Source organism: Canis lupus, chromosome 6, assembly GCF_048164855.1.
Source record: "Canis lupus baileyi chromosome 6, mCanLup2.hap1, whole genome shotgun sequence".
Lineage (NCBI taxonomy): Eukaryota > Metazoa > Chordata > Mammalia > Carnivora > Canidae > Canis > Canis lupus.
Window position 1 is genome coordinate 44,026,603 of NC_132843.1, and position 18,018 is coordinate 44,044,620.

At 43.5% G+C, this 18,018-nt stretch overlaps 1 protein-coding gene across 3 annotated transcripts in view; it reads right to left on the reverse strand.

Annotated features, from left to right (window-relative positions):
• SCCPDH (saccharopine dehydrogenase (putative)) overlaps positions 1-12,790 on the reverse strand; it is a 43,288-nt gene extending 30,498 nt beyond the window's left edge. Inside the window, exons 1-4 of one of the 3 annotated variants that reach the window (XR_012032819.1) lie at positions 12,453-12,768; positions 10,794-10,906; positions 4,923-5,003; positions 2,439-2,568 (exon numbers count right to left, since the gene is read on the reverse strand). Coding sequence is in view for 2 of the 3 variants with exons in the window: in XM_072830249.1 (XP_072686350.1) it covers positions 2,439-2,568; positions 4,923-5,003; positions 10,794-10,906; positions 12,453-12,642 (514 nt within the window). In the remaining variant the exon portion in view is untranslated. Of the gene's footprint in view, positions 1-2,438; positions 2,569-4,922; positions 5,004-10,793; positions 10,907-11,467; positions 11,670-12,452 lie in introns of those variants that run through there. The other 2 variants (XM_072830249.1, XM_072830250.1) reach the window with 2 other exon arrangements.
• Positions 12,791-18,018: the final 5,228 nt, after the last annotated feature.

Here is an 18,018-nt window from a genome sequence, read left to right on the forward strand (position 1 = left end):
TGATAAAATGAAGTACAGCGATCTCTTAAGAATCGGTGTTTCTAGTTTTAATTCCAAAAGATGACTAAATCATGGGGCCTTAGAAAGCTGACCCTGAGAAAGAGAATGAAGAACCACATCATCAGCAATGATGAAAACCACAATCACCTAAATGCCACTAGGTGACCACTGACAAACACCTAGATCACGACCTATAATTCCCTGAGATGATTCTGGAGTTTCTCAGAGAATGCAACCTGGATTTATGGCTCTGTGATCTAACCTAGCCACAGAAAGAACGTGGACCACCACAATAAGACGTGGGTCACTTGTACCAAACAATCAGCTGGGGCACTTGCTAACACTCACTCTTAGCATTCAGTATTTGAAAACAAAGTTTTTAAACAAGTCTTAAAGTAATATTTCTCCCTGAAAAGAAGGTGTTCAAAGTAACAGAAACTACCAAATATTTAAAAACAGTCTTAGTAAGAAATATGTAAAACCATCATAACGAAAATAGCTGAACTTTAGAAACTTAAAAGTATTTTTTGATAAATGGGGATCTACCATGCCCATGACGTGAAGACTCTGTATTTTAAAGATGTTCAGTTCGGGGGCACCTGTGTGGCTCAGTCAGTTAAGCAACTCACTCTTGGTTTCAGCTCAGGCCATTATCTCAGGGTCCTAGGATCAATCCTGAGTTGGGCTCCGCAGTTAGCGTGGAGTTTGCTTGGAACTCTCTCTCCCTCTCTCTCCACCCCTCCCACCTTGGCGTGCATGCAACTGCACATGCAAACTCTCTCTCTCAAATAAACAAACCTTAAAAAAAAAAAAAAAAAAAAAAAAAAAAAGGACGTTCTGGGATGCCTGGGTGGCTCAGTGGTTGAGCGTCTGCCTTTGGCTCAGGGTGTGATCCCAGGGTCCTGGGATCTATTCCCACATCGGGCTCCCCACAGGGAGCCTGCTTCTCCTCCCTCTGCCTGTGTCTCTGCCTCTCTCTCTCATAAATAAATAAATAAAATTAAAAAAAAAAAAAGATGTTCAATTCATGTTCTCTTTGGAATGGTTCTAGTGTTCCTCACTGAGTATGATATTGGCTACTGCTTTCCAGCATCTATTATGTTAATAAAGTTTTCTATTCCTAAATTCCTAAAAATCTGCAATCAGTAAATGGCATAAATTTTCAAATCATGTACTGAGATGAGCATCTAGCTTTTCATCTTCAATAGTCTGATTGATGATTATATAATTTCCTAATAAACCTTGGTCTTGATATATTATTCTTTAAAAATTCCATTGAATATTTATTAAAATTTTATTTAGCACTTTTTGACTACTAATTTCACAAAGCAAAACTCATTTGTAGCTTTCTTCTTTTTCTGGTGCTATCTGGGGCTTTACTTTGAGTTAATTTTTCAATATAAACTGAAATACTTCCCATATTTTTAAGCTCTAGAACAGTTTATATGATACTGGAGTTACCTGTTTCATGTCATTTTCTAAATGGACCCTTTTAAAATATGCATGACATTAGTAACTTCCGCTGTTTACCATAACACTGATTTTTTTTTCCATTTTTTTAAGATAAAGGATTTTTATTTCTAAACTGGTATTATTTACATCATACAGCTTTCAAGAAGAGCATAATATCTGTTAAGACACAGAACTCTGTTCATTTTCTCAGTGGAGAGTAGAGCTGGCATTTCCAGTCAACTCCGGAAGCTTAGTAATCCTGCAAATGTCTTTCTTTTCTTTCAAATTGCATATCTATTGCTATCACCCATTATCTTCTTTTTTTTAAAAGTTTTTATTTTAATTACCTGGTACTCATCATGACAAGTACACCCCTTAATCCCCATCACCTCTTTCACCCATCTGCCTGGATCCTCCTCTGATGACCACCATCAATGTGTTCTCTGTAGTTAAGTGTCTATTTCTTGGTTTGTCTCCTTTTTCCCCTCTTTGCTTGTGTCTTAAATCTCACATGAGTGAGATCATATGGTGTGTCTTTCTCTAACTTACTTCTTAGCATAATACTCTCCAGCTCCATCCATGTTGTTGCAAATGGCAAGATCTCATGCTTTTTTACAGCTGAAGTGTGTGTATGTATGCACATATATCACTTATTTATCCATTCATCAATTGACAGACACTGGGGCTGCTTCCATATCTTGGCTGTTGTAGATAATGTTGCAGTAAATAGGGGTGGATGTATCTCTTTGATTTAGTGTTGTATTCTCTGGGTAAATATTTAGCAGTGCAATTGCTGGATGGTAGATTAGTTCTATTTTCAAATTGTTGAGGAACCTCCCTACTGTTTTCCAAGTGGCTGCACCAGTTTGCATTCTCACCAAGTGTAGATTAGAGGTCCTTTTCCTCCACATCCTTGCCAACACCCATATTTTCAAAAATATAGAATGCTTCATGAATTCAATTACTGCTTATTGATTGATAATTACCGTTCATCTTATTTTTGGTATATATTACGCCCAGATCTGCTGGAATGGAGTCAAAGCCACTGCTTCCGATGATATAAACCCCTTTTTCTGCAGCTTTCTCATGATACTTCCAATACATTAACTCCAGAAACTAAAAGATTCAGGACAAAATTCTAGATCAGAGCTACACAGAAACATTTAAATCAGCATTAAATGACAGACCTTAAAAGACAAAGCAATTACATTATGAAAATGCTAACCAATATGACTTTATAGTGAAAAAGTAACTGTGAAAATGTTTTTCACTTATTCCGTAAATATTTACTGTGTATCTACCATGTGCCAAGTAGCGTGATACACAGGCTGATCTGACTTAATGACACTATTAACTTTTTCAGAATGACTTTTATATGCAAAAGTAGTATCTATTATGAAAACCTAAATATACAAAAATATACAAAGAGAGCGAAAAAATATAACCCAAATCGTATTACTCAGAGGGAATTACAGAAGTGGGTCTCCGCACATACAGACACACACACACACACACACGGATCTTCGCACACATGCGTGCACACACACACACACACACAGAGATTTAGGATAAAGAAGTGGTAGGAAAGGGGATGTTCAAATCCACTGTCTTTACAAATTACTTTTATTTTTTTTTTAAGATTTTTATTTATTCATTAGAGACACAGAGAGAGGCAGAGACACAGGCAGAGGGAGAAGCAGGCTCCATGCAGGGAACCCAACGTGGGACCCAATCCCATGTCTCCAGGATCAGGCCTTGGGCTGAAAGTGGCGCCAAACCGCTGAGCTACCCGGGCGTCCCACAAATTACTTCTAGAACAGTTTTAGGTTCACAGAAAATTTGAGTAGTGGGGAGTGTGCATGTACTCCAACCCAGTTTCTCCTATTGTTAAAGCTCTTACATTAACATTTGTTATAATTAACGAACTAATACTGATAACGTTGTCATTAGCTAAAGTCCATAGTTTACCCAGATTTCATTAGTTTTTACCTAATGTCCTTTTTCTCCCCCAAGATCCCACATTACATTTAGCCATCATGTATACTTAGGCTCCTCTTGGTTGTGATGGTCTCTCAGACTCTCCTACTTGTTTTTGAGGACTGTGAGAATTTTGAGAACTTTTGATCAGGTATTTTGTAGCATGCTCCTCTATTGGAATTTTTCTCATGACTAGCCTGGGGTTACAGCTTTGAGGAGGGGAGACCACAGGGGTAAAGGCCATTTCATGACATTCTATCAAGGGTATGTACCATCACCATGACTTCTCAGTGTTGATGGTGGCCCTGAACACCTACCTGAGGTAGTATTTGCCAGGTTCCATCACTATAAAGCTCTCTGTTTCCCCTCCCTTCCATACTGTTCTCTCTGGGAGTAACCACGTCTGGTGCACAAACATGGTGGTGAGTCATGTTCCCCACCTCAAGGGTGGAGTTACACAAGGTCTTTGGAATTCTTTTGCACAGGACATTTGTCTCTACTCATCCCTTTGCTCATTTTTAATTGGGTTTTTTGAATTTGTACTATTCCCAAGTTAGAGTTCTTTATGTAGTCTGGATCTTTATTAGATTTTGATACCACTTTTATCGTAGTTTACAGAATATCATAGAAATGTTTCATCATTTTCTTTGCCCTGGGATTTTTTTTTTCCAAAGTAAGACAGGAACTGGTTTTGCTTTCATTCAAGTTTCCTACCTCTACTTGAACCAATTTTGGTAATTCACACTTCCTTAGCATTTTCCAGTATGCTATATTGGCACCTTGGTGATGATAAACAGCAGAGACTGCAGGGACAGAGGAGACTGTGGTTTTTGAGGAGCTGAGGTAGCTTGGAGCTTACTGAAACTCTACTTCCTGTGACCAGGCAACCTGATTCTTCTACATAGTGGTGGCAGGCCCTGGAGCTGCACGACTTAACCTTCCTCAGCTTCAATTTCCTCATCCACAAAATAGGAAAGACAATACTAACTTTATAGGGATGTGGAACATTCAGATCGCAAAAAAATGCTTTATTAGTAGAGCATCAGGCATGCAGTCAGCCCTCAAGTGTGAATACCTAAAATGTTTAAATTTGGAGGATTTTACACTGCCTTTTCTGTAATGTTGTAAAGTATGTGATTACAGAAAGGGATTTCGCTATGAAAAAGTTACAAAAGTAAGATTCTAAGAATTTATACATAGCACACCATTTTAATTCATTCCATGCACAACATGCAGCAGCTATAGAAATCAACACATTCTACATACAAAAGACCTGGAGTTAATGAGGTGCTAAGGAAGAAAAAAATTCAAGAAAACCAAAGAAAAGACCTGACCATCACACTCTCCTTCAAGCCGTCAACAGAACACCATCTCTTAACATCAGGAAGGGGTCATCAACTTCGAAAACAGGTCTGTAAGACTGCACCAAATATTTTCTACTTCAACAAGAATTTGACTTGTTAATTCCATTTTCTCTTTTTCATTTTACATACCTGAGGTTCTCCACAGATGTCAATACAGCTGGTTCCATTTTCAATACATGCTTTTATCACAGGTTCTCCATAAAACCGATACTGGGGGAATAAAGAAAACCAACAGTTTAGCAAGCTTAAAGATTTATTTATTCGAGAGAAGGAGAGAGAGAAAATGAGCACATGGCGGGGGTGGAGGTAGAACAAAAGGGAGAGAGAGAATTTCACGCTAACTGTTCACTGAGTGCAGAGCCCAATGTGGGGCTCGATCTCAGGACCCCAAGATCATGAGCTAAGCTGAAATCAAGAGTTGGACAGTGAACTGATTGAACCCCCCAGGTGCCCCTTACTTAGCAAGCTTAAACAAATGAAATGCCATTGAGTTTTGCAAGTATAGTCCTGGTTATTAAGAATCAAATATTAATAAAGTAGTCAAAAGATAAATTGAGAAAATCACATGACTGAGCCATGCCACTTCTTACGGTGTAAACAAAGACTCGGTGGAATCAGAGCAAAGTGTGCTAACCTCTAACTGAAAACCAAACAGGAAGTTTTACAGAACAGGTAATTCATTTGAGTTGAATTCTGCAGAATAAGGATCTGCCAGGAAAAGAAAAATCCAAATAAAAGAACAAGTATATGTAAAGGTGTGAAAAAGGGTAAGGATATCTGAAGCAAAGCATAGTTGAAAGAGTGACAGGAGACGGGCCTGGAAAGCAACACTGGGGCCAGGTCAGGAAGGATCATTAGCATCATGCTAGCAAGACTGAACTTTTCTGGATTACTAGGCTCCCCTAGAGAATTTTAAGTAAGACAGTGGTGTTAGGCTTATAAAAACACACATTACTCTGCCTGCCGTGCTAGAAAACGAAACCCATGGCTGGTAAGAAATGATGGGGATGGCTCTAGAGCAAGGATGAGATTATTAAAGAGGCAGAAATGACTGGGCTTGCCGATTAGACAGACAAGAGGGCCAATGGACATGGGGGCTACTGGTATTTCTAGCCAAAAAAACACAAACAAGAAGAGGAGAAAGTTTTTTGTTACTATAAATGACATCACTCTCCACAAAGTTCAAGTGAGAAACCTAGAAGCTGTTTTTGACTCCACCTACCCTGGAAGTCGCCAAGTTTTACCCAATCAGTCTCTTCCCCTCTACCCATCCAAATCTAAATTCACACCCTTACCGCCGCTCATGTGATTTACTACACATAGTAACAGGCTTCACTGCAGCCTAGGTAGCCCCATCTCTAGAGAAACGCCAAATTATTATCCTAAAATAAAAATCTGATGTCACCTTTGTTTCCATAATGTGTATACAACACACGCACAGATATCTACATCTCTCTCTCTCAGAATCCTTCACTAGTTCTGCAGTGCCTGTATTCACTACAGTATAAAGTATAAACCAAAAAAAATAATAATAATAATAATAAAGTATAAACCTCTCAGTATCTCACAAAAAAGCATCGGGTCACACCACAACCCCTTAATCCCCATATCCTGGCAGCTCTAACCTCCCAGTCGTTTCCTAAACGTGCTGTTTCTTCATCCTCCACTACGTGGAGTCCCCTCCCCTGCTTGGGGTTGCAGGGTTTGCTCCTGGCCCCTCCTGTGCCAGCTGTCTGGCCTTGGGTTAACTTCTCGTGCTCAGCTAGTAAGCTACAGCCTGATGACTACTCGTTTTTTCTAGAAGTACTGGTACACGCAGTAAAGCATTATGAGCTTTAGGAAATAACAACTCCTTCTGGAAAGAGTATACGCTTCCTTATTTGCCACAGCACTCCCATTCCCCACACTGTATTCTGTCTCAGCTGGCCTGCCTCTCCTCCGGACAACCTGAGGTTGAGGCTTCTGCACTAATGCATTAATGTCCCTATATTAGTACGTATTGGGGTTTTTTTTTTTTTTTTCTACTTCTACTCTTGTACTTTTATGAGATAAATGGGCAAACAGTAACAATCCTTGATCTCAGAGAAGACATTTCTCCCCAGTGAAGCCAATTAGCTTATAGCTTCTAACCCAGGCATTAGCTGTGGAAATAAATATCAGTATATTTATTTGTGTTACTTTTTATAGGAAACACAAAGAAAAAGAGAAAGTTTTATTAATAGTGAATACATGAATTGACCTCAGCATGTTCCCTGGGCCATGGGAAGTAGTCACGTGTTGAATGGAAGCTACAAAAGGGATCCTGAGGGCAGCCTAGGAGAGTCCCATACACAAAGGGGGCCCCAGTGACACTCTCATTCATTCATTTCCAGTATATTTCAATCTAATGCTTAACACATGCCTAGATAGTTTTACAGATATCATTTGGTTTTTAACTAAACAAACCTTCACAAGATGGACAAATAGTTAAGAACAAACAAAAAAGCAGGTAACGATCCTAACTGGCAAAGTGAAAATGACAATCCCAGGAGAGCCTAGGAAGGAGGTTTGGGGGCAAAAACTTAGAGACTCAGATGCCTGTGAACAACCCAAGGAGAAACATTAAGAGGGTAACTGGAGCTACCAACCTGAAGTCTAGGGGCAGTCCTCACTGGAGATAACACAGGCATCATCAGCATACAGATGGCATTTAAAGCTACGGCATTCAAAATGTTTTTTTGACCACAACCCCTGCTGAGAAATCCATTTCACATAGTAGCCAGTATACAAATATTTCTAACTGATCTATATTATGAGTAATTCAGCCTATTTTCTATTTTAGTTTCATCTGATTGTTTTCTTTTTAATATTGAGCCTCAACTCACTAAACTGATTTACACTACCGAATGTTAGTGTTGTTAAATACTGTTAAAAAACGCTGGCCCAAAATGGTAAAGTAGGAAGCACAAAGATTTCTTTAAAAAAACACAAACAAAAACAAACCTGACCCAGTTAAGAGCTTCTGTCTGGGATGATGCCAAGTTCTGAAGATAAGATAGTGAGGATTACAGGACACTCCCAATGTACCAAATGCCATCGAATTGGACACTTAGAAATGGTTAAAATGGTCATTTTGGTTATGTACACTTTATTACAATACTAATAATTTTTTTAAAAAACCAGCTTGGAGAGTGTAAACAGAGAAGAGTTTGTAAGGCTTGAGCTCTGAGCCTCTGGTACTTAGAGGAAGATGAGAAGACCCAACAGAAAGGACAGGGACAGAGCTGGTAGGCAGGTGGAAAATCAGGGAAGGGCCAGACCTCAGAAACCACATGCAGGAAGACGAGATCGAGGAGGGTAAATACCAGGAGCTTGGATCAAGGTGAGAACCAAGAGCTGGCGAGGGGCAAAGCAGACCAGGGAGGTGTGCAGAAGCCTGGCAACAGTGGTTTAGGATGGCATAGGAGCTGAGAAAGTGGACGTAGGAAGGAGAAAGAACACTTTCAAGGAGTTTTGCTAAAAATGGGGCACAGAAACAGATCAGTAAAGAGGGAGAATGTGATAAAAATGTCAACATGAGGTCCTCAGATCCTGCACCTGTGAGGAGCAGGGACAGTCTTTTCTCAAAACAGATAAGGCAGAGTCAGGGTAATACAGTATGCAGCTGGAGAAATTCTCTCTTGACAGCTTCCATTGCCAAAGTAAAAAACAAAACAAAACAAAAAAGCAAAATTATCAGATCAGTGAGGAAAGAGGAACAGGATACTGAAAACATGAAGAAAAAGAAGACACAAAGCTGCTTCAGACAGTCAGAGAAAGACAGGTCTGGGAGAGCAGGGCTGCTAGAGGTGCTGAGGCCTGAAACCACTATTCAAAGCAGGACCCGCAACAAGGGGATGCACAGATCTCCAGGGCTACTAGATTACTGGCTAATGGGGGTTCAAGTTCAGGTAAGATACACAGGGTTGGTATAACCGGAAAAACCAGTTTTGGAGATTCAAAGGGGCACCTGCAACCCACTGTTTACAGCAGCAATATCCACAATAGCCAAACTATAGAAAAAGCCCAGATGTCCAGCGACAGATGAGTGGATGAAGAGGTGGTAGATACACAATGAAATATTACTCAGCCATCAGAAAGAATGAGATCTTGCCATTTGCAATAACATGTTATGCTGCGCAAAATAAGTCAGTCAGGGGCACCTGGGTGCTCAGTGGTTGAATGTCTGCCTTTGGCACAGATCACGATCCCAGGTTTCTGGGATCGAGTCCCACATCGGGCTCCCCTCAGGGAGCCTGCTTCTCCCTCTATGTCTCTGCTCCTCTCTCTGTGTCTCTCATGAATAAGTGTCCCTCATCTTTAAAAAAATAAAAGAAAAAGAAGTCAGTCAGAGAGAGACAAATATTGTATGATCTCACCCATATGTGGAATTTAAGAAACAAAACAGATGAATACAAGGGAAGGGAAGAAAAAACAAAAGAAGAGGAAAACAGAAAGGGAGACAAACCCTAAGAGACTCTTAACTCTAAGAAACAAACTGAGAGTCGCTGCAGGGGAGGGAGTGGGGGGACGGGGTCACTGGGTGATGGGCATGAAGGAGGGCATGTGATGGAATGAGCACTGGGTGGTCTATGCAACTCATGAATCACTGACCTCTACCCCTGAAACTAAAAACAAATAAATAAATAACACCCATACACCCACCCACCCACCCACACACCAGTTTTGGATTTTTCCAGAGCACTGAGGTGGGAAGGGCAAGGAGGTTGGCCAAGGGTGGACATAAGAGAATGGTTGTAGCAAGAGAGCACAGACAGAATCAAAGCTAATTAGGAATGAGATTAATCTAAATAAACAATTTAAATACATTTTTACTTGATAATCAAAAAACAGTTCCGCTTTCATTTAAAACATTATTGTCAATCTTCTAGATGCTTAGTTTCCAAATGTTTTGACAATTGTGATGGCTTCCTCAGGTCAGTAAATGTCACCGACATTCCCCTGGGACACAGGCCAAGAGTGTGTCCCTCACATCCAGAACAAACAGCAAAAAGGAGGGGGGGGGATTCTAGCCTCAAAGCACCCTCTGTCCCCACCCCAACTGCTTCTCTCCACCTCTTCCACCCCCATCCTGTGATCAGCTTGCCTGGACCATTCCCCTGCTGGTCCCCTCTTGCCTTCTTTCTGTCAGAAGACAAGAACTACAAAACCGCCAATCAGCTCACGCTCTTTCTTTCAACCATTCAAAGACTCCGTCGCACTTACAAGAAAACTCAAACCCTCTCTCAAGAGGGCAAGAAAACATTGCCCTCTCTCACATTCGTGTCTGCTCTTCCCTGGAACATCCTGCTCCTCAAATACTCCCACACGTCAGCCTCCTCACTTCCCTCAGGGCTGTACACAAATGTGAGGTCCTCACAGAGACCTTCCCTGGCCACCCACCTCACAGAGACTGATGTGCCAATCCTTCAGTCTCCTTATCCGGTTTGATTTTTCTTCAAAGCGCTTCTCACTACCTACAACTAAACTTTATGTTTCTGTCTCCCCCACTGGATGGTAAGCTCCGTGAGGGAGTTTCAGTTTGGTTCAGCCTTCTGTCTCAGGTATCTACACCAGAGCAGTTTTACATATAATGAATATTCAATGAGTATTTAGTTTATAAATAATACAGAAATATCATTTATCAATAAATAAAAATATATCAGGGGTACATGCTCAACATTTTTTACTTAAGCATGCAGTAAGAAAAAAAAAAAAAAAGCTGGCCAATGATAGCTGCCAATTAACAAACCAGGACACAATCCCTGAGATGGTGTCACAGAGAGCCTGTGTCTCTCTCAGGAGCCTCTGGTCACATCCACTGGCTCCTCACAAGCAGTGAAAACTCCCCCTCGTGGGGTTGAAGCCCTGAACCAACTCTTCTGTCCCCTGTCCTTATGTTCCTCTGGAATATCAAATACCAGATTCTGCTGGAAATGAATACATTGTTTGTTCCCACACAAAACAGGGTGGATGACTTACTGGTCCCACACAGTTGAGGACAACCGCTGCCTGTTTAGCCATTTCATCTAGTGAGGCTGGATTCGTGATATCACAAATTATTATTCCAACTTCGGACGGGAGAGTCGGTCTTCCTGGAATAAGAAATAAATCGTCTGAAGCAAATTCTGATACAGTATTAGATCTTCCAGATCTTCTTTGTATAGTAATCAGGGATGGCAGATTTACTAAATGTACAGACAAGAGCTAAAACTTGTTAAAACTAGGTTAAGGGCAGCCCAGGTGGCTCAGCGGTTTAGCACCGCCTTTAGCCCAGGGCGAGATCCTGGAGTCCCAGGATCGAGTCCCACATCGGGCTCCCTGCATGGAGCCTGCTTCTCCCTCTGCCTGTGTCTCTGCCTCTCTCTGTCTCTGCGTGTCTCTCATGAATAAATAAATAAATTTTTTTTAAAAAACAGGTTAAAGAAAGAAAAGGCTAGGAGAAAAATGGAGCTAATGCTACAGATTGCTAGAGAAAACATCAGTTGCCTTGAAAAAAAATCTAACTTAAGCAATATGCCAACAATAACCCTGCGTAAAATATTTTACAATCGTTTGGATATTGAGTAGATGACTGTCCTGATTTCCTCTCTATGGAGAATTCCATTATAAAAAGTTTCCCATCAACGACTAAGCAATTACACATGACAAAATACCAGGGTACAGCAGGGTTGTCAACGTCAACATAGGAACAAGCAAGAGCTCCAAGGTAGAAACCAGTCTAGGAAAGAACACTCATTTTAGGCTTATAATAAGTAAATCGCTGGAATTAGTGGCATGCAGGTTTTGATGGGTCAAGGTGTGTTCCCCACAAGAACTGAGTCTGGGCATTAGGAATGGCCTGGTAGGTAGGCTGCACCTGGTCAGCTGAATTTGTCGGGCAGGAAAATTAAAAAAAATTTAAAAAAATTTAAAAAAAGGAAGAATGTATTTTAACAGTGAAATTTATTTCTTTTGAAAAAGTAAAAGAAACTAAAAGCACCAAGAAGCTCTTTGGTCACGACTGTGTGTGTTGGCGGTGGCAGCAGAGGGATCCTCTCCTCCGGGCTCAGGGTGCAGCGAGCGGCGCGACGGGGGCCCAGGAGAACGCAGGTGCCGCGGGTGTGCTGGGGGCCGTGGGGCAGGGCCCCGCGCGCCAAAGGCCGCGTCGGAAAACCAAGCGCAATGAATGATGCTGAGAGGAAGGGCGCGCAACGGCGACTCGCCAGCCAGCAAGCAAGGGAAACACGAGGGCCACAGCGTTCCGAAAACCTGCGAAGCCTCCTCGCCCACTTCCAACCCCGGGGCGAAGGGCGAGGCCGGCGGATCCCGGGGACGCCAAGGCCCTCCTCTCCCGCCCCCAGGGCTGGAGGCGCGTCCGCCCCGCGGGCCCCCGCTCGGAGGCCGACGTCCTCGCCGCCCGGCCCGCGGGGCCCGCCACGCTCTGAAGGAGGCGCCGACCGAGGGGACACGCGTCCGCGCCGGTGGGTCTGGGGGGCACCGAGCCACGACCCCCCCGCCCCCGCCCCCGCCCCCCGGCGCCGCTCGCCGCCCCCGGCCGGCCCGCACCGCCCCGGGCGCCTCCCCCGAAGGACCCACTCTCGCTGCGGGCGGCCCGACCCCGGGCCCCGGCGGGAAGCCGCCCCCCCCCCGCCCCTTTACCCAGCTTCAGGGCGGCCCTGTCCAGCACTCGCTGCAGCTTCTCCCGGGAGCGGCCCGCCACCGCCCAGGGCAGGCGCGGGTTCTGCTCCCGGACCACCTGCTCCCGGGCCACCTCCTGGGCCACGAACTGGCCGGTGAAGCCGGAGGCGCCCAGCACCACCAGGCGGTACGGCCTCTCCTGGGTCGCCATGACGAGCCCACGGCGAGCCGAGGCCCGGAGAGGGCACAGTCCACCGCGCCTGCGCCTGCGCCTCACGCAGCGCCCCCAGTACCGGGCGCAGCAACCGCCTCCGTCGCGGCCGCCGCCGCAGCCGCCGCCACTGCCGCCTGCAAGCCGCGCTCCCGACACGCCCCGCGCGCCGCCGCTTAAGGGCCCCGCCCCGCCCCGCCCACGCGCCCACTCGCCCCGCCCACGCCGCGACCTGTGGGCCCCGCCCCGGGAGGGCGTTGCACCTGGAGGGAGTCAGCCGAGATTTCCTGGAGTCTGGAGCTTCCGCGCCCTCCGACAACTGTCCCACGAGCGCGATGCCCCTCGAGTGTCTGCGAAGCCAGGGCAGCTGGAGGCCAGTGCGCTCTGGGGCCCCAGTCCGCAAGCCGCGACCCCGCCACCGCCCCGGGGCCCCCCTTCGGGGTTGTCACTGCCCTGCGGCTCCCTGGGAAAACAGCTTCCAGAGCCGTCCTGCCTCGGAGCTGGGAAGCTAGGGAGAGCCTCAAAATGCAAAAGAAATAAGTTTCTTGAGCTGTTACTCATCTATCCTGAAGCGTTTTTAATATACATAAGTACATTTGTAAATGCACACGGGAGCGGAGACATCTCCTAGCAGGGAAGAAGTCCAAATAATGGCGTAGTTACTACCTCCTCCAGGAGAGGAGCTTAACGCCTCCCCCTTTGGATGTAGGAAACTGCCTAGTGACTTATGTTAACCTCAAAAATAACGCAGCTATTTCAGCGGCAAAAATGGGTTTATTCGGAAATAGCAGAAAATTGCAATCCTGGACAAATGAGCTCTGGCAAAATCAGATGCAAGTCCCCAGAACAAAGGAGGAGAGCTCTTATCTGTAGATGAAATGGGGGAGATCAGGAAGGATTTCATAAAAAGTGCTTTGGAAAAAACTGGGAGCTCAGAGTGTAGTAGCTTCTCGTAGGCTGAGCTGTGACAGTCTCTCCTCGGCTGGGCAGTTGCCAGGGCAACCTGTCTTCCTCCTGCGTGGATGGCATCTACTTTCAAGGTCCTCCTGTCCCAGTTGGGTCTGCCATTGACAAGAGTGGCAGGGAGTGAGACCTCCCCTACTGGCCTCTCCATTCTCTTCTAAAGGTGGCTTCCTTTTATTAATTTTCACACTTGTTCCAAAGAGTAGAATATGGAAAGAGGAGGGAGGGAATAGCTTTACAATAGAAAAACCTGGTAAACACTACCCCAGCCAAATGAACAAGGTTAACACCATCAATGACGAGGCATTTTTTAAAATTTTTTTATGATAGTCATACAGAGAGAGAGAGAGGCAGAGACACAGGCAGAGGGAGAAGCAGGCTCCATGCACCGGGAGCTCGATGTGGGATTCGATCCCGGGTCTCCAGGATCGCGCCCTGGGCCAAAGGCAGGCGCCAAACCGCTGCGCCACCCAGGGATCCAATGACGAGGCATGTTAATGGCACATGCTTTTACTACCATGTGATAGGGCTGATACTTCATCTCTGTGAGCTTCCCCCCCAAACCCTGTAAGTGCAGTCTGAGCATGATAAATATTCTACAAAATACCTGACCAGTACACCTCGAAACTTCTAGGGCCATCCTGCCTGAGAAGACATCACAGACTACAGGAGACTACAGGAGCCTCAAAAGACATGGTGACAAGATATAATATGGTATCCTGGCTGAGACCCTGGGACGGAAAAAGGACATCAGAGAAAAGCTAGTGGAATCTGAATAAAGTGGACCATTTAGTTAATAATAACGTACCACTACTGGTTTCTTAAATGTGATGAATGTACCAAAGTAGTGTTAGATGTGACAGTGGGGGAAAATAGTGAGGGGTTAAAGGGAACACTCTGTACCATCCTTTCAACTTTTCTGTAAATCTAAAACTATTCAAAACAACAAAAAATAATTTAACCATTTTTATGCCTTTGTATCAGACACATGGAAATATATTATTTCATGTAATGCTGTTCAGCAAGCATTTCCAGCCAACCTGCTATCTGACAAGTCTTCAAATAGACACAACAATAAATAGACAAGGTCCTTGCCCTCCCTAATTGGGAGATAAATAGTTTAATTGCAGAACATGTGGTAAATGAGGAAAGGAACTATCTCTGGGACAGAAGAAATAAGACTCTTTGTTTTAAGAGTTTATTTATTTGAGAGAGAGCAAGCACACAAGAGAGGGAGAGAGAGAGAAGCAGGCTCCCCACTGAGCAGGAAGCCTGAAGCAGGACTTGATCCCAGGACCCTGGGATCATGACCCAAGCAAAAGGCAGACATTTAACCAACTGAGCTACCCAAGTATCCTGAAGAAATAAGACTCTTGCCCTTGGTTACAGCCTATTGGTCATGCCCAACACTATGGCAGGGAACCTCGAAGAGGGAGTCTTCGAGAGGATTTTGGCCCAGACTCAAATAGTAGGGCTTTGATGTAGAAAGATTGAGAGAGACAGGTATTCATTTATTCAACGAACATTTATTGTGTGTTATATGCATCAGATGCAGAAACAAGGGCCAGGGGATCCCTGGGTGGCTTAGCAGTTTGGCGCCTACCTTCAGCCCAGGGTGTGATCCTGGAATCCCGGGATTGATTCCACATTGGGCTTCCTGGATGGGGCCTGCTTCTCCTCTGTCTGTGTCTCTGCCTCTCTCTCTCTCTCTCTCTCTCTCTCTCTCTCTCTCTGTGTCTCCCACGAATAAATAAATAAAATCTTAAAAAAAAAAAAAAGAAAAAGAAACAAGGGCCAGATTTTGACGTAAAGTGGTATTTTAATAAGTACCAAGAAGTCACCCAATTAGACTTAACACGCAGTCTTGATTTTCTGAACTCTCATTTAAGTAAGAGTAAATTGCTGCTTTTTAAAATTATGAAATGTATTGATCATACCAAAAGAGAGAAAACAAGTAACAAATGTGTACCTACCACACAACTTAAGAAAAATATCCCAGATAGCAAGGCTTTGAGCATCCATCCCTGAACATGTTTCTTTTCCTATGCTCAAGGTAGCCACATGCCTAAATTTGGTGTTTATCATTCCATTCCCCATGTTTCTGTTTCTGCCATACATATGTGTATTTCTAAGCATTATAGTATTGTTTTGTATACTTTGATTTTTTTTACCTCCTCCTTCTTTTGCATAACAGCTCTGGACATTGTGAAAATTTTCCTTAAATTTAGGACAGGAACACAAAACAATGTGACATAGACGTGCAGAAAGGCTGTATATTTTGGATTTTTTAATGAATGCTAATCCTTTTGCAACTTTCTTGTTTGGTAACTATGTCTTCACTTTATTCTTAAAAAAAAAAAAAAGATTTTTATGAGAGAAACAGAGAGAGAGAGAGGCAGAAGGAGAAGCAGGCTCCCTGTGGGGGGGAGCACAATGTGGGACCCGCTCCCAGGACCCCAAAGGCAGACACTCAACCACTGAGCCACCCAGGTGTCCCTCTTCACCTTATTTTTAAGTGGTTCAGAACAAAAAATAACGTGTGGTATGCATTTGTGGAAGGTGACTAATATAATGCTACAGGCTTTTGAACAATTTTGTGCACTGCTTTTGTAGAATGCAATCATGGAATTCTTGCAACTGTCTCCTTGAGCACATGCACAAAAGTATATCTTAATATATACCTAAGAATGAAATAGTTAGATATAGAGTACACACATATTAGATGTTATCAATTTGCTTTCCAAAACAAAGTACTGACTTACACTCTCAGCAGGATATGAGGATTCTGTTGCTTCACATCCATGCCAACAGTTGGTATTTTTTTAAAGATTTTATTTATTTATTTATTTATTTATTTATTTATTTATTTATTTATTTATTTGAGAGAGAGAGAGTAGGAGAGGAAGAAGCAGACCTCCCGATAAGGGCAGTGCCCAATGCAGGGCTCCACCACTCTAGGCGGGACATGATCCCAGGACCCTGAGATCATGACCTGAGCCAAAGTCAGATGCTCAGTCGACTCAACCATCCAGGTGCCTGGCCTACAGTTGGTATTGTCAAGCTCCTAATTTTTGTCCCTCGAATGGGTGCGCAATGGTAGGTGTCTGAGTACTTATTGAGCACCTACTATATGCTAGGCTCTAGGAATAAAATACTGGGGATATTGAAATATACAAACCAAGGCTGCTGCCCACATTAAAATTTACATTCTAATACAGTAGAAAATAAATTTTTAAAAAAGATTTTATTTACTTATTCATGAGAGATAGAGAGAGGCAGGGGGAGAAGCAGGCTCCATGCAGGGAGCCTGATGTGGGACTCGATCTGAGGACTCCAGGATCATGCCCTGGGTGAAAGGCAGGTGCTAAACCATTGAGCCACACAGGAATCCCTGAAAATCAATTTTAAAATAATCTTATAGATATGCACAAGTTTACAAAAACATTTATGCTACAATGCTTATTTCAATATTACTTGTAATAAACTAGAAATGACTAAAATATCCTTCATCAGAGGACGCTTTTTTTAAAAAGACTTTATTTATTCATTCATGAGAGATACAGAGAGAGAGGCAGAGAGAGAAGCAGGCTCCCTAAAGGGAGCCTGATGCGGGACTCAATCCTAGGACCCCAGGATCACGACCTGAGCCAACGGCAGACACTCAACCACTGAGCCACCGAGGTGCCAGAAGAATTTTTTGCAAAGATTTTATTTACTTCAGAAAGAGAGCAAGCATGAGCAGGGGGGAGGGACAAAGGGAGAGGGAGAAGCAGATACCCCATTGACCAGGGAGCCCAATACAGGGGCTCTATCCCAGGACTCTGGGATCACAATCCAAGCTGAATATAGAAGCTTAACCTACTGAGCCAACCAGGTGCCCCCAGAGGACTTGTTTAATAAAGTATGGTCCCAAATCCATTCAATACCAACTATGCAAGTGAAGAAGAATGAGGAAGACATATGTGTTGTGATCCAGAAATTGTCCAAGATACTTTGTAAGTGAAAAGAACAAGTTTACTAATAATATGAGAGCATAAATCCTTTACTTAATATGAAAAGGATATGCGTATATCCATATAAAACAATGGGAAGAATACATGACAAATCTTCATAAAGCAATCGCGGTAAAATGCTTGGGAACATGCCTTACATATAGTAACTGTTCAGTAAATGTAAGCTATTATTAGCAGTGCTGGTTATTATTACTGGGAAGTGGATTTGTATGAATTATGCGAGCAGAAAGGGACTTTTACTTTAAAATGTTTACCTTTCTATATTGTTAAAACTTGTGGTCTTTTAAAACAAGTATATGTTCCTTTTAGCATCAAAATTTTGTTTTAAAGATTTTAATTATTCATGACAGAGAGAGAGAGGCTGATACATAGGCAGAGGGAGAAGCAGGCTCCCCGAGGG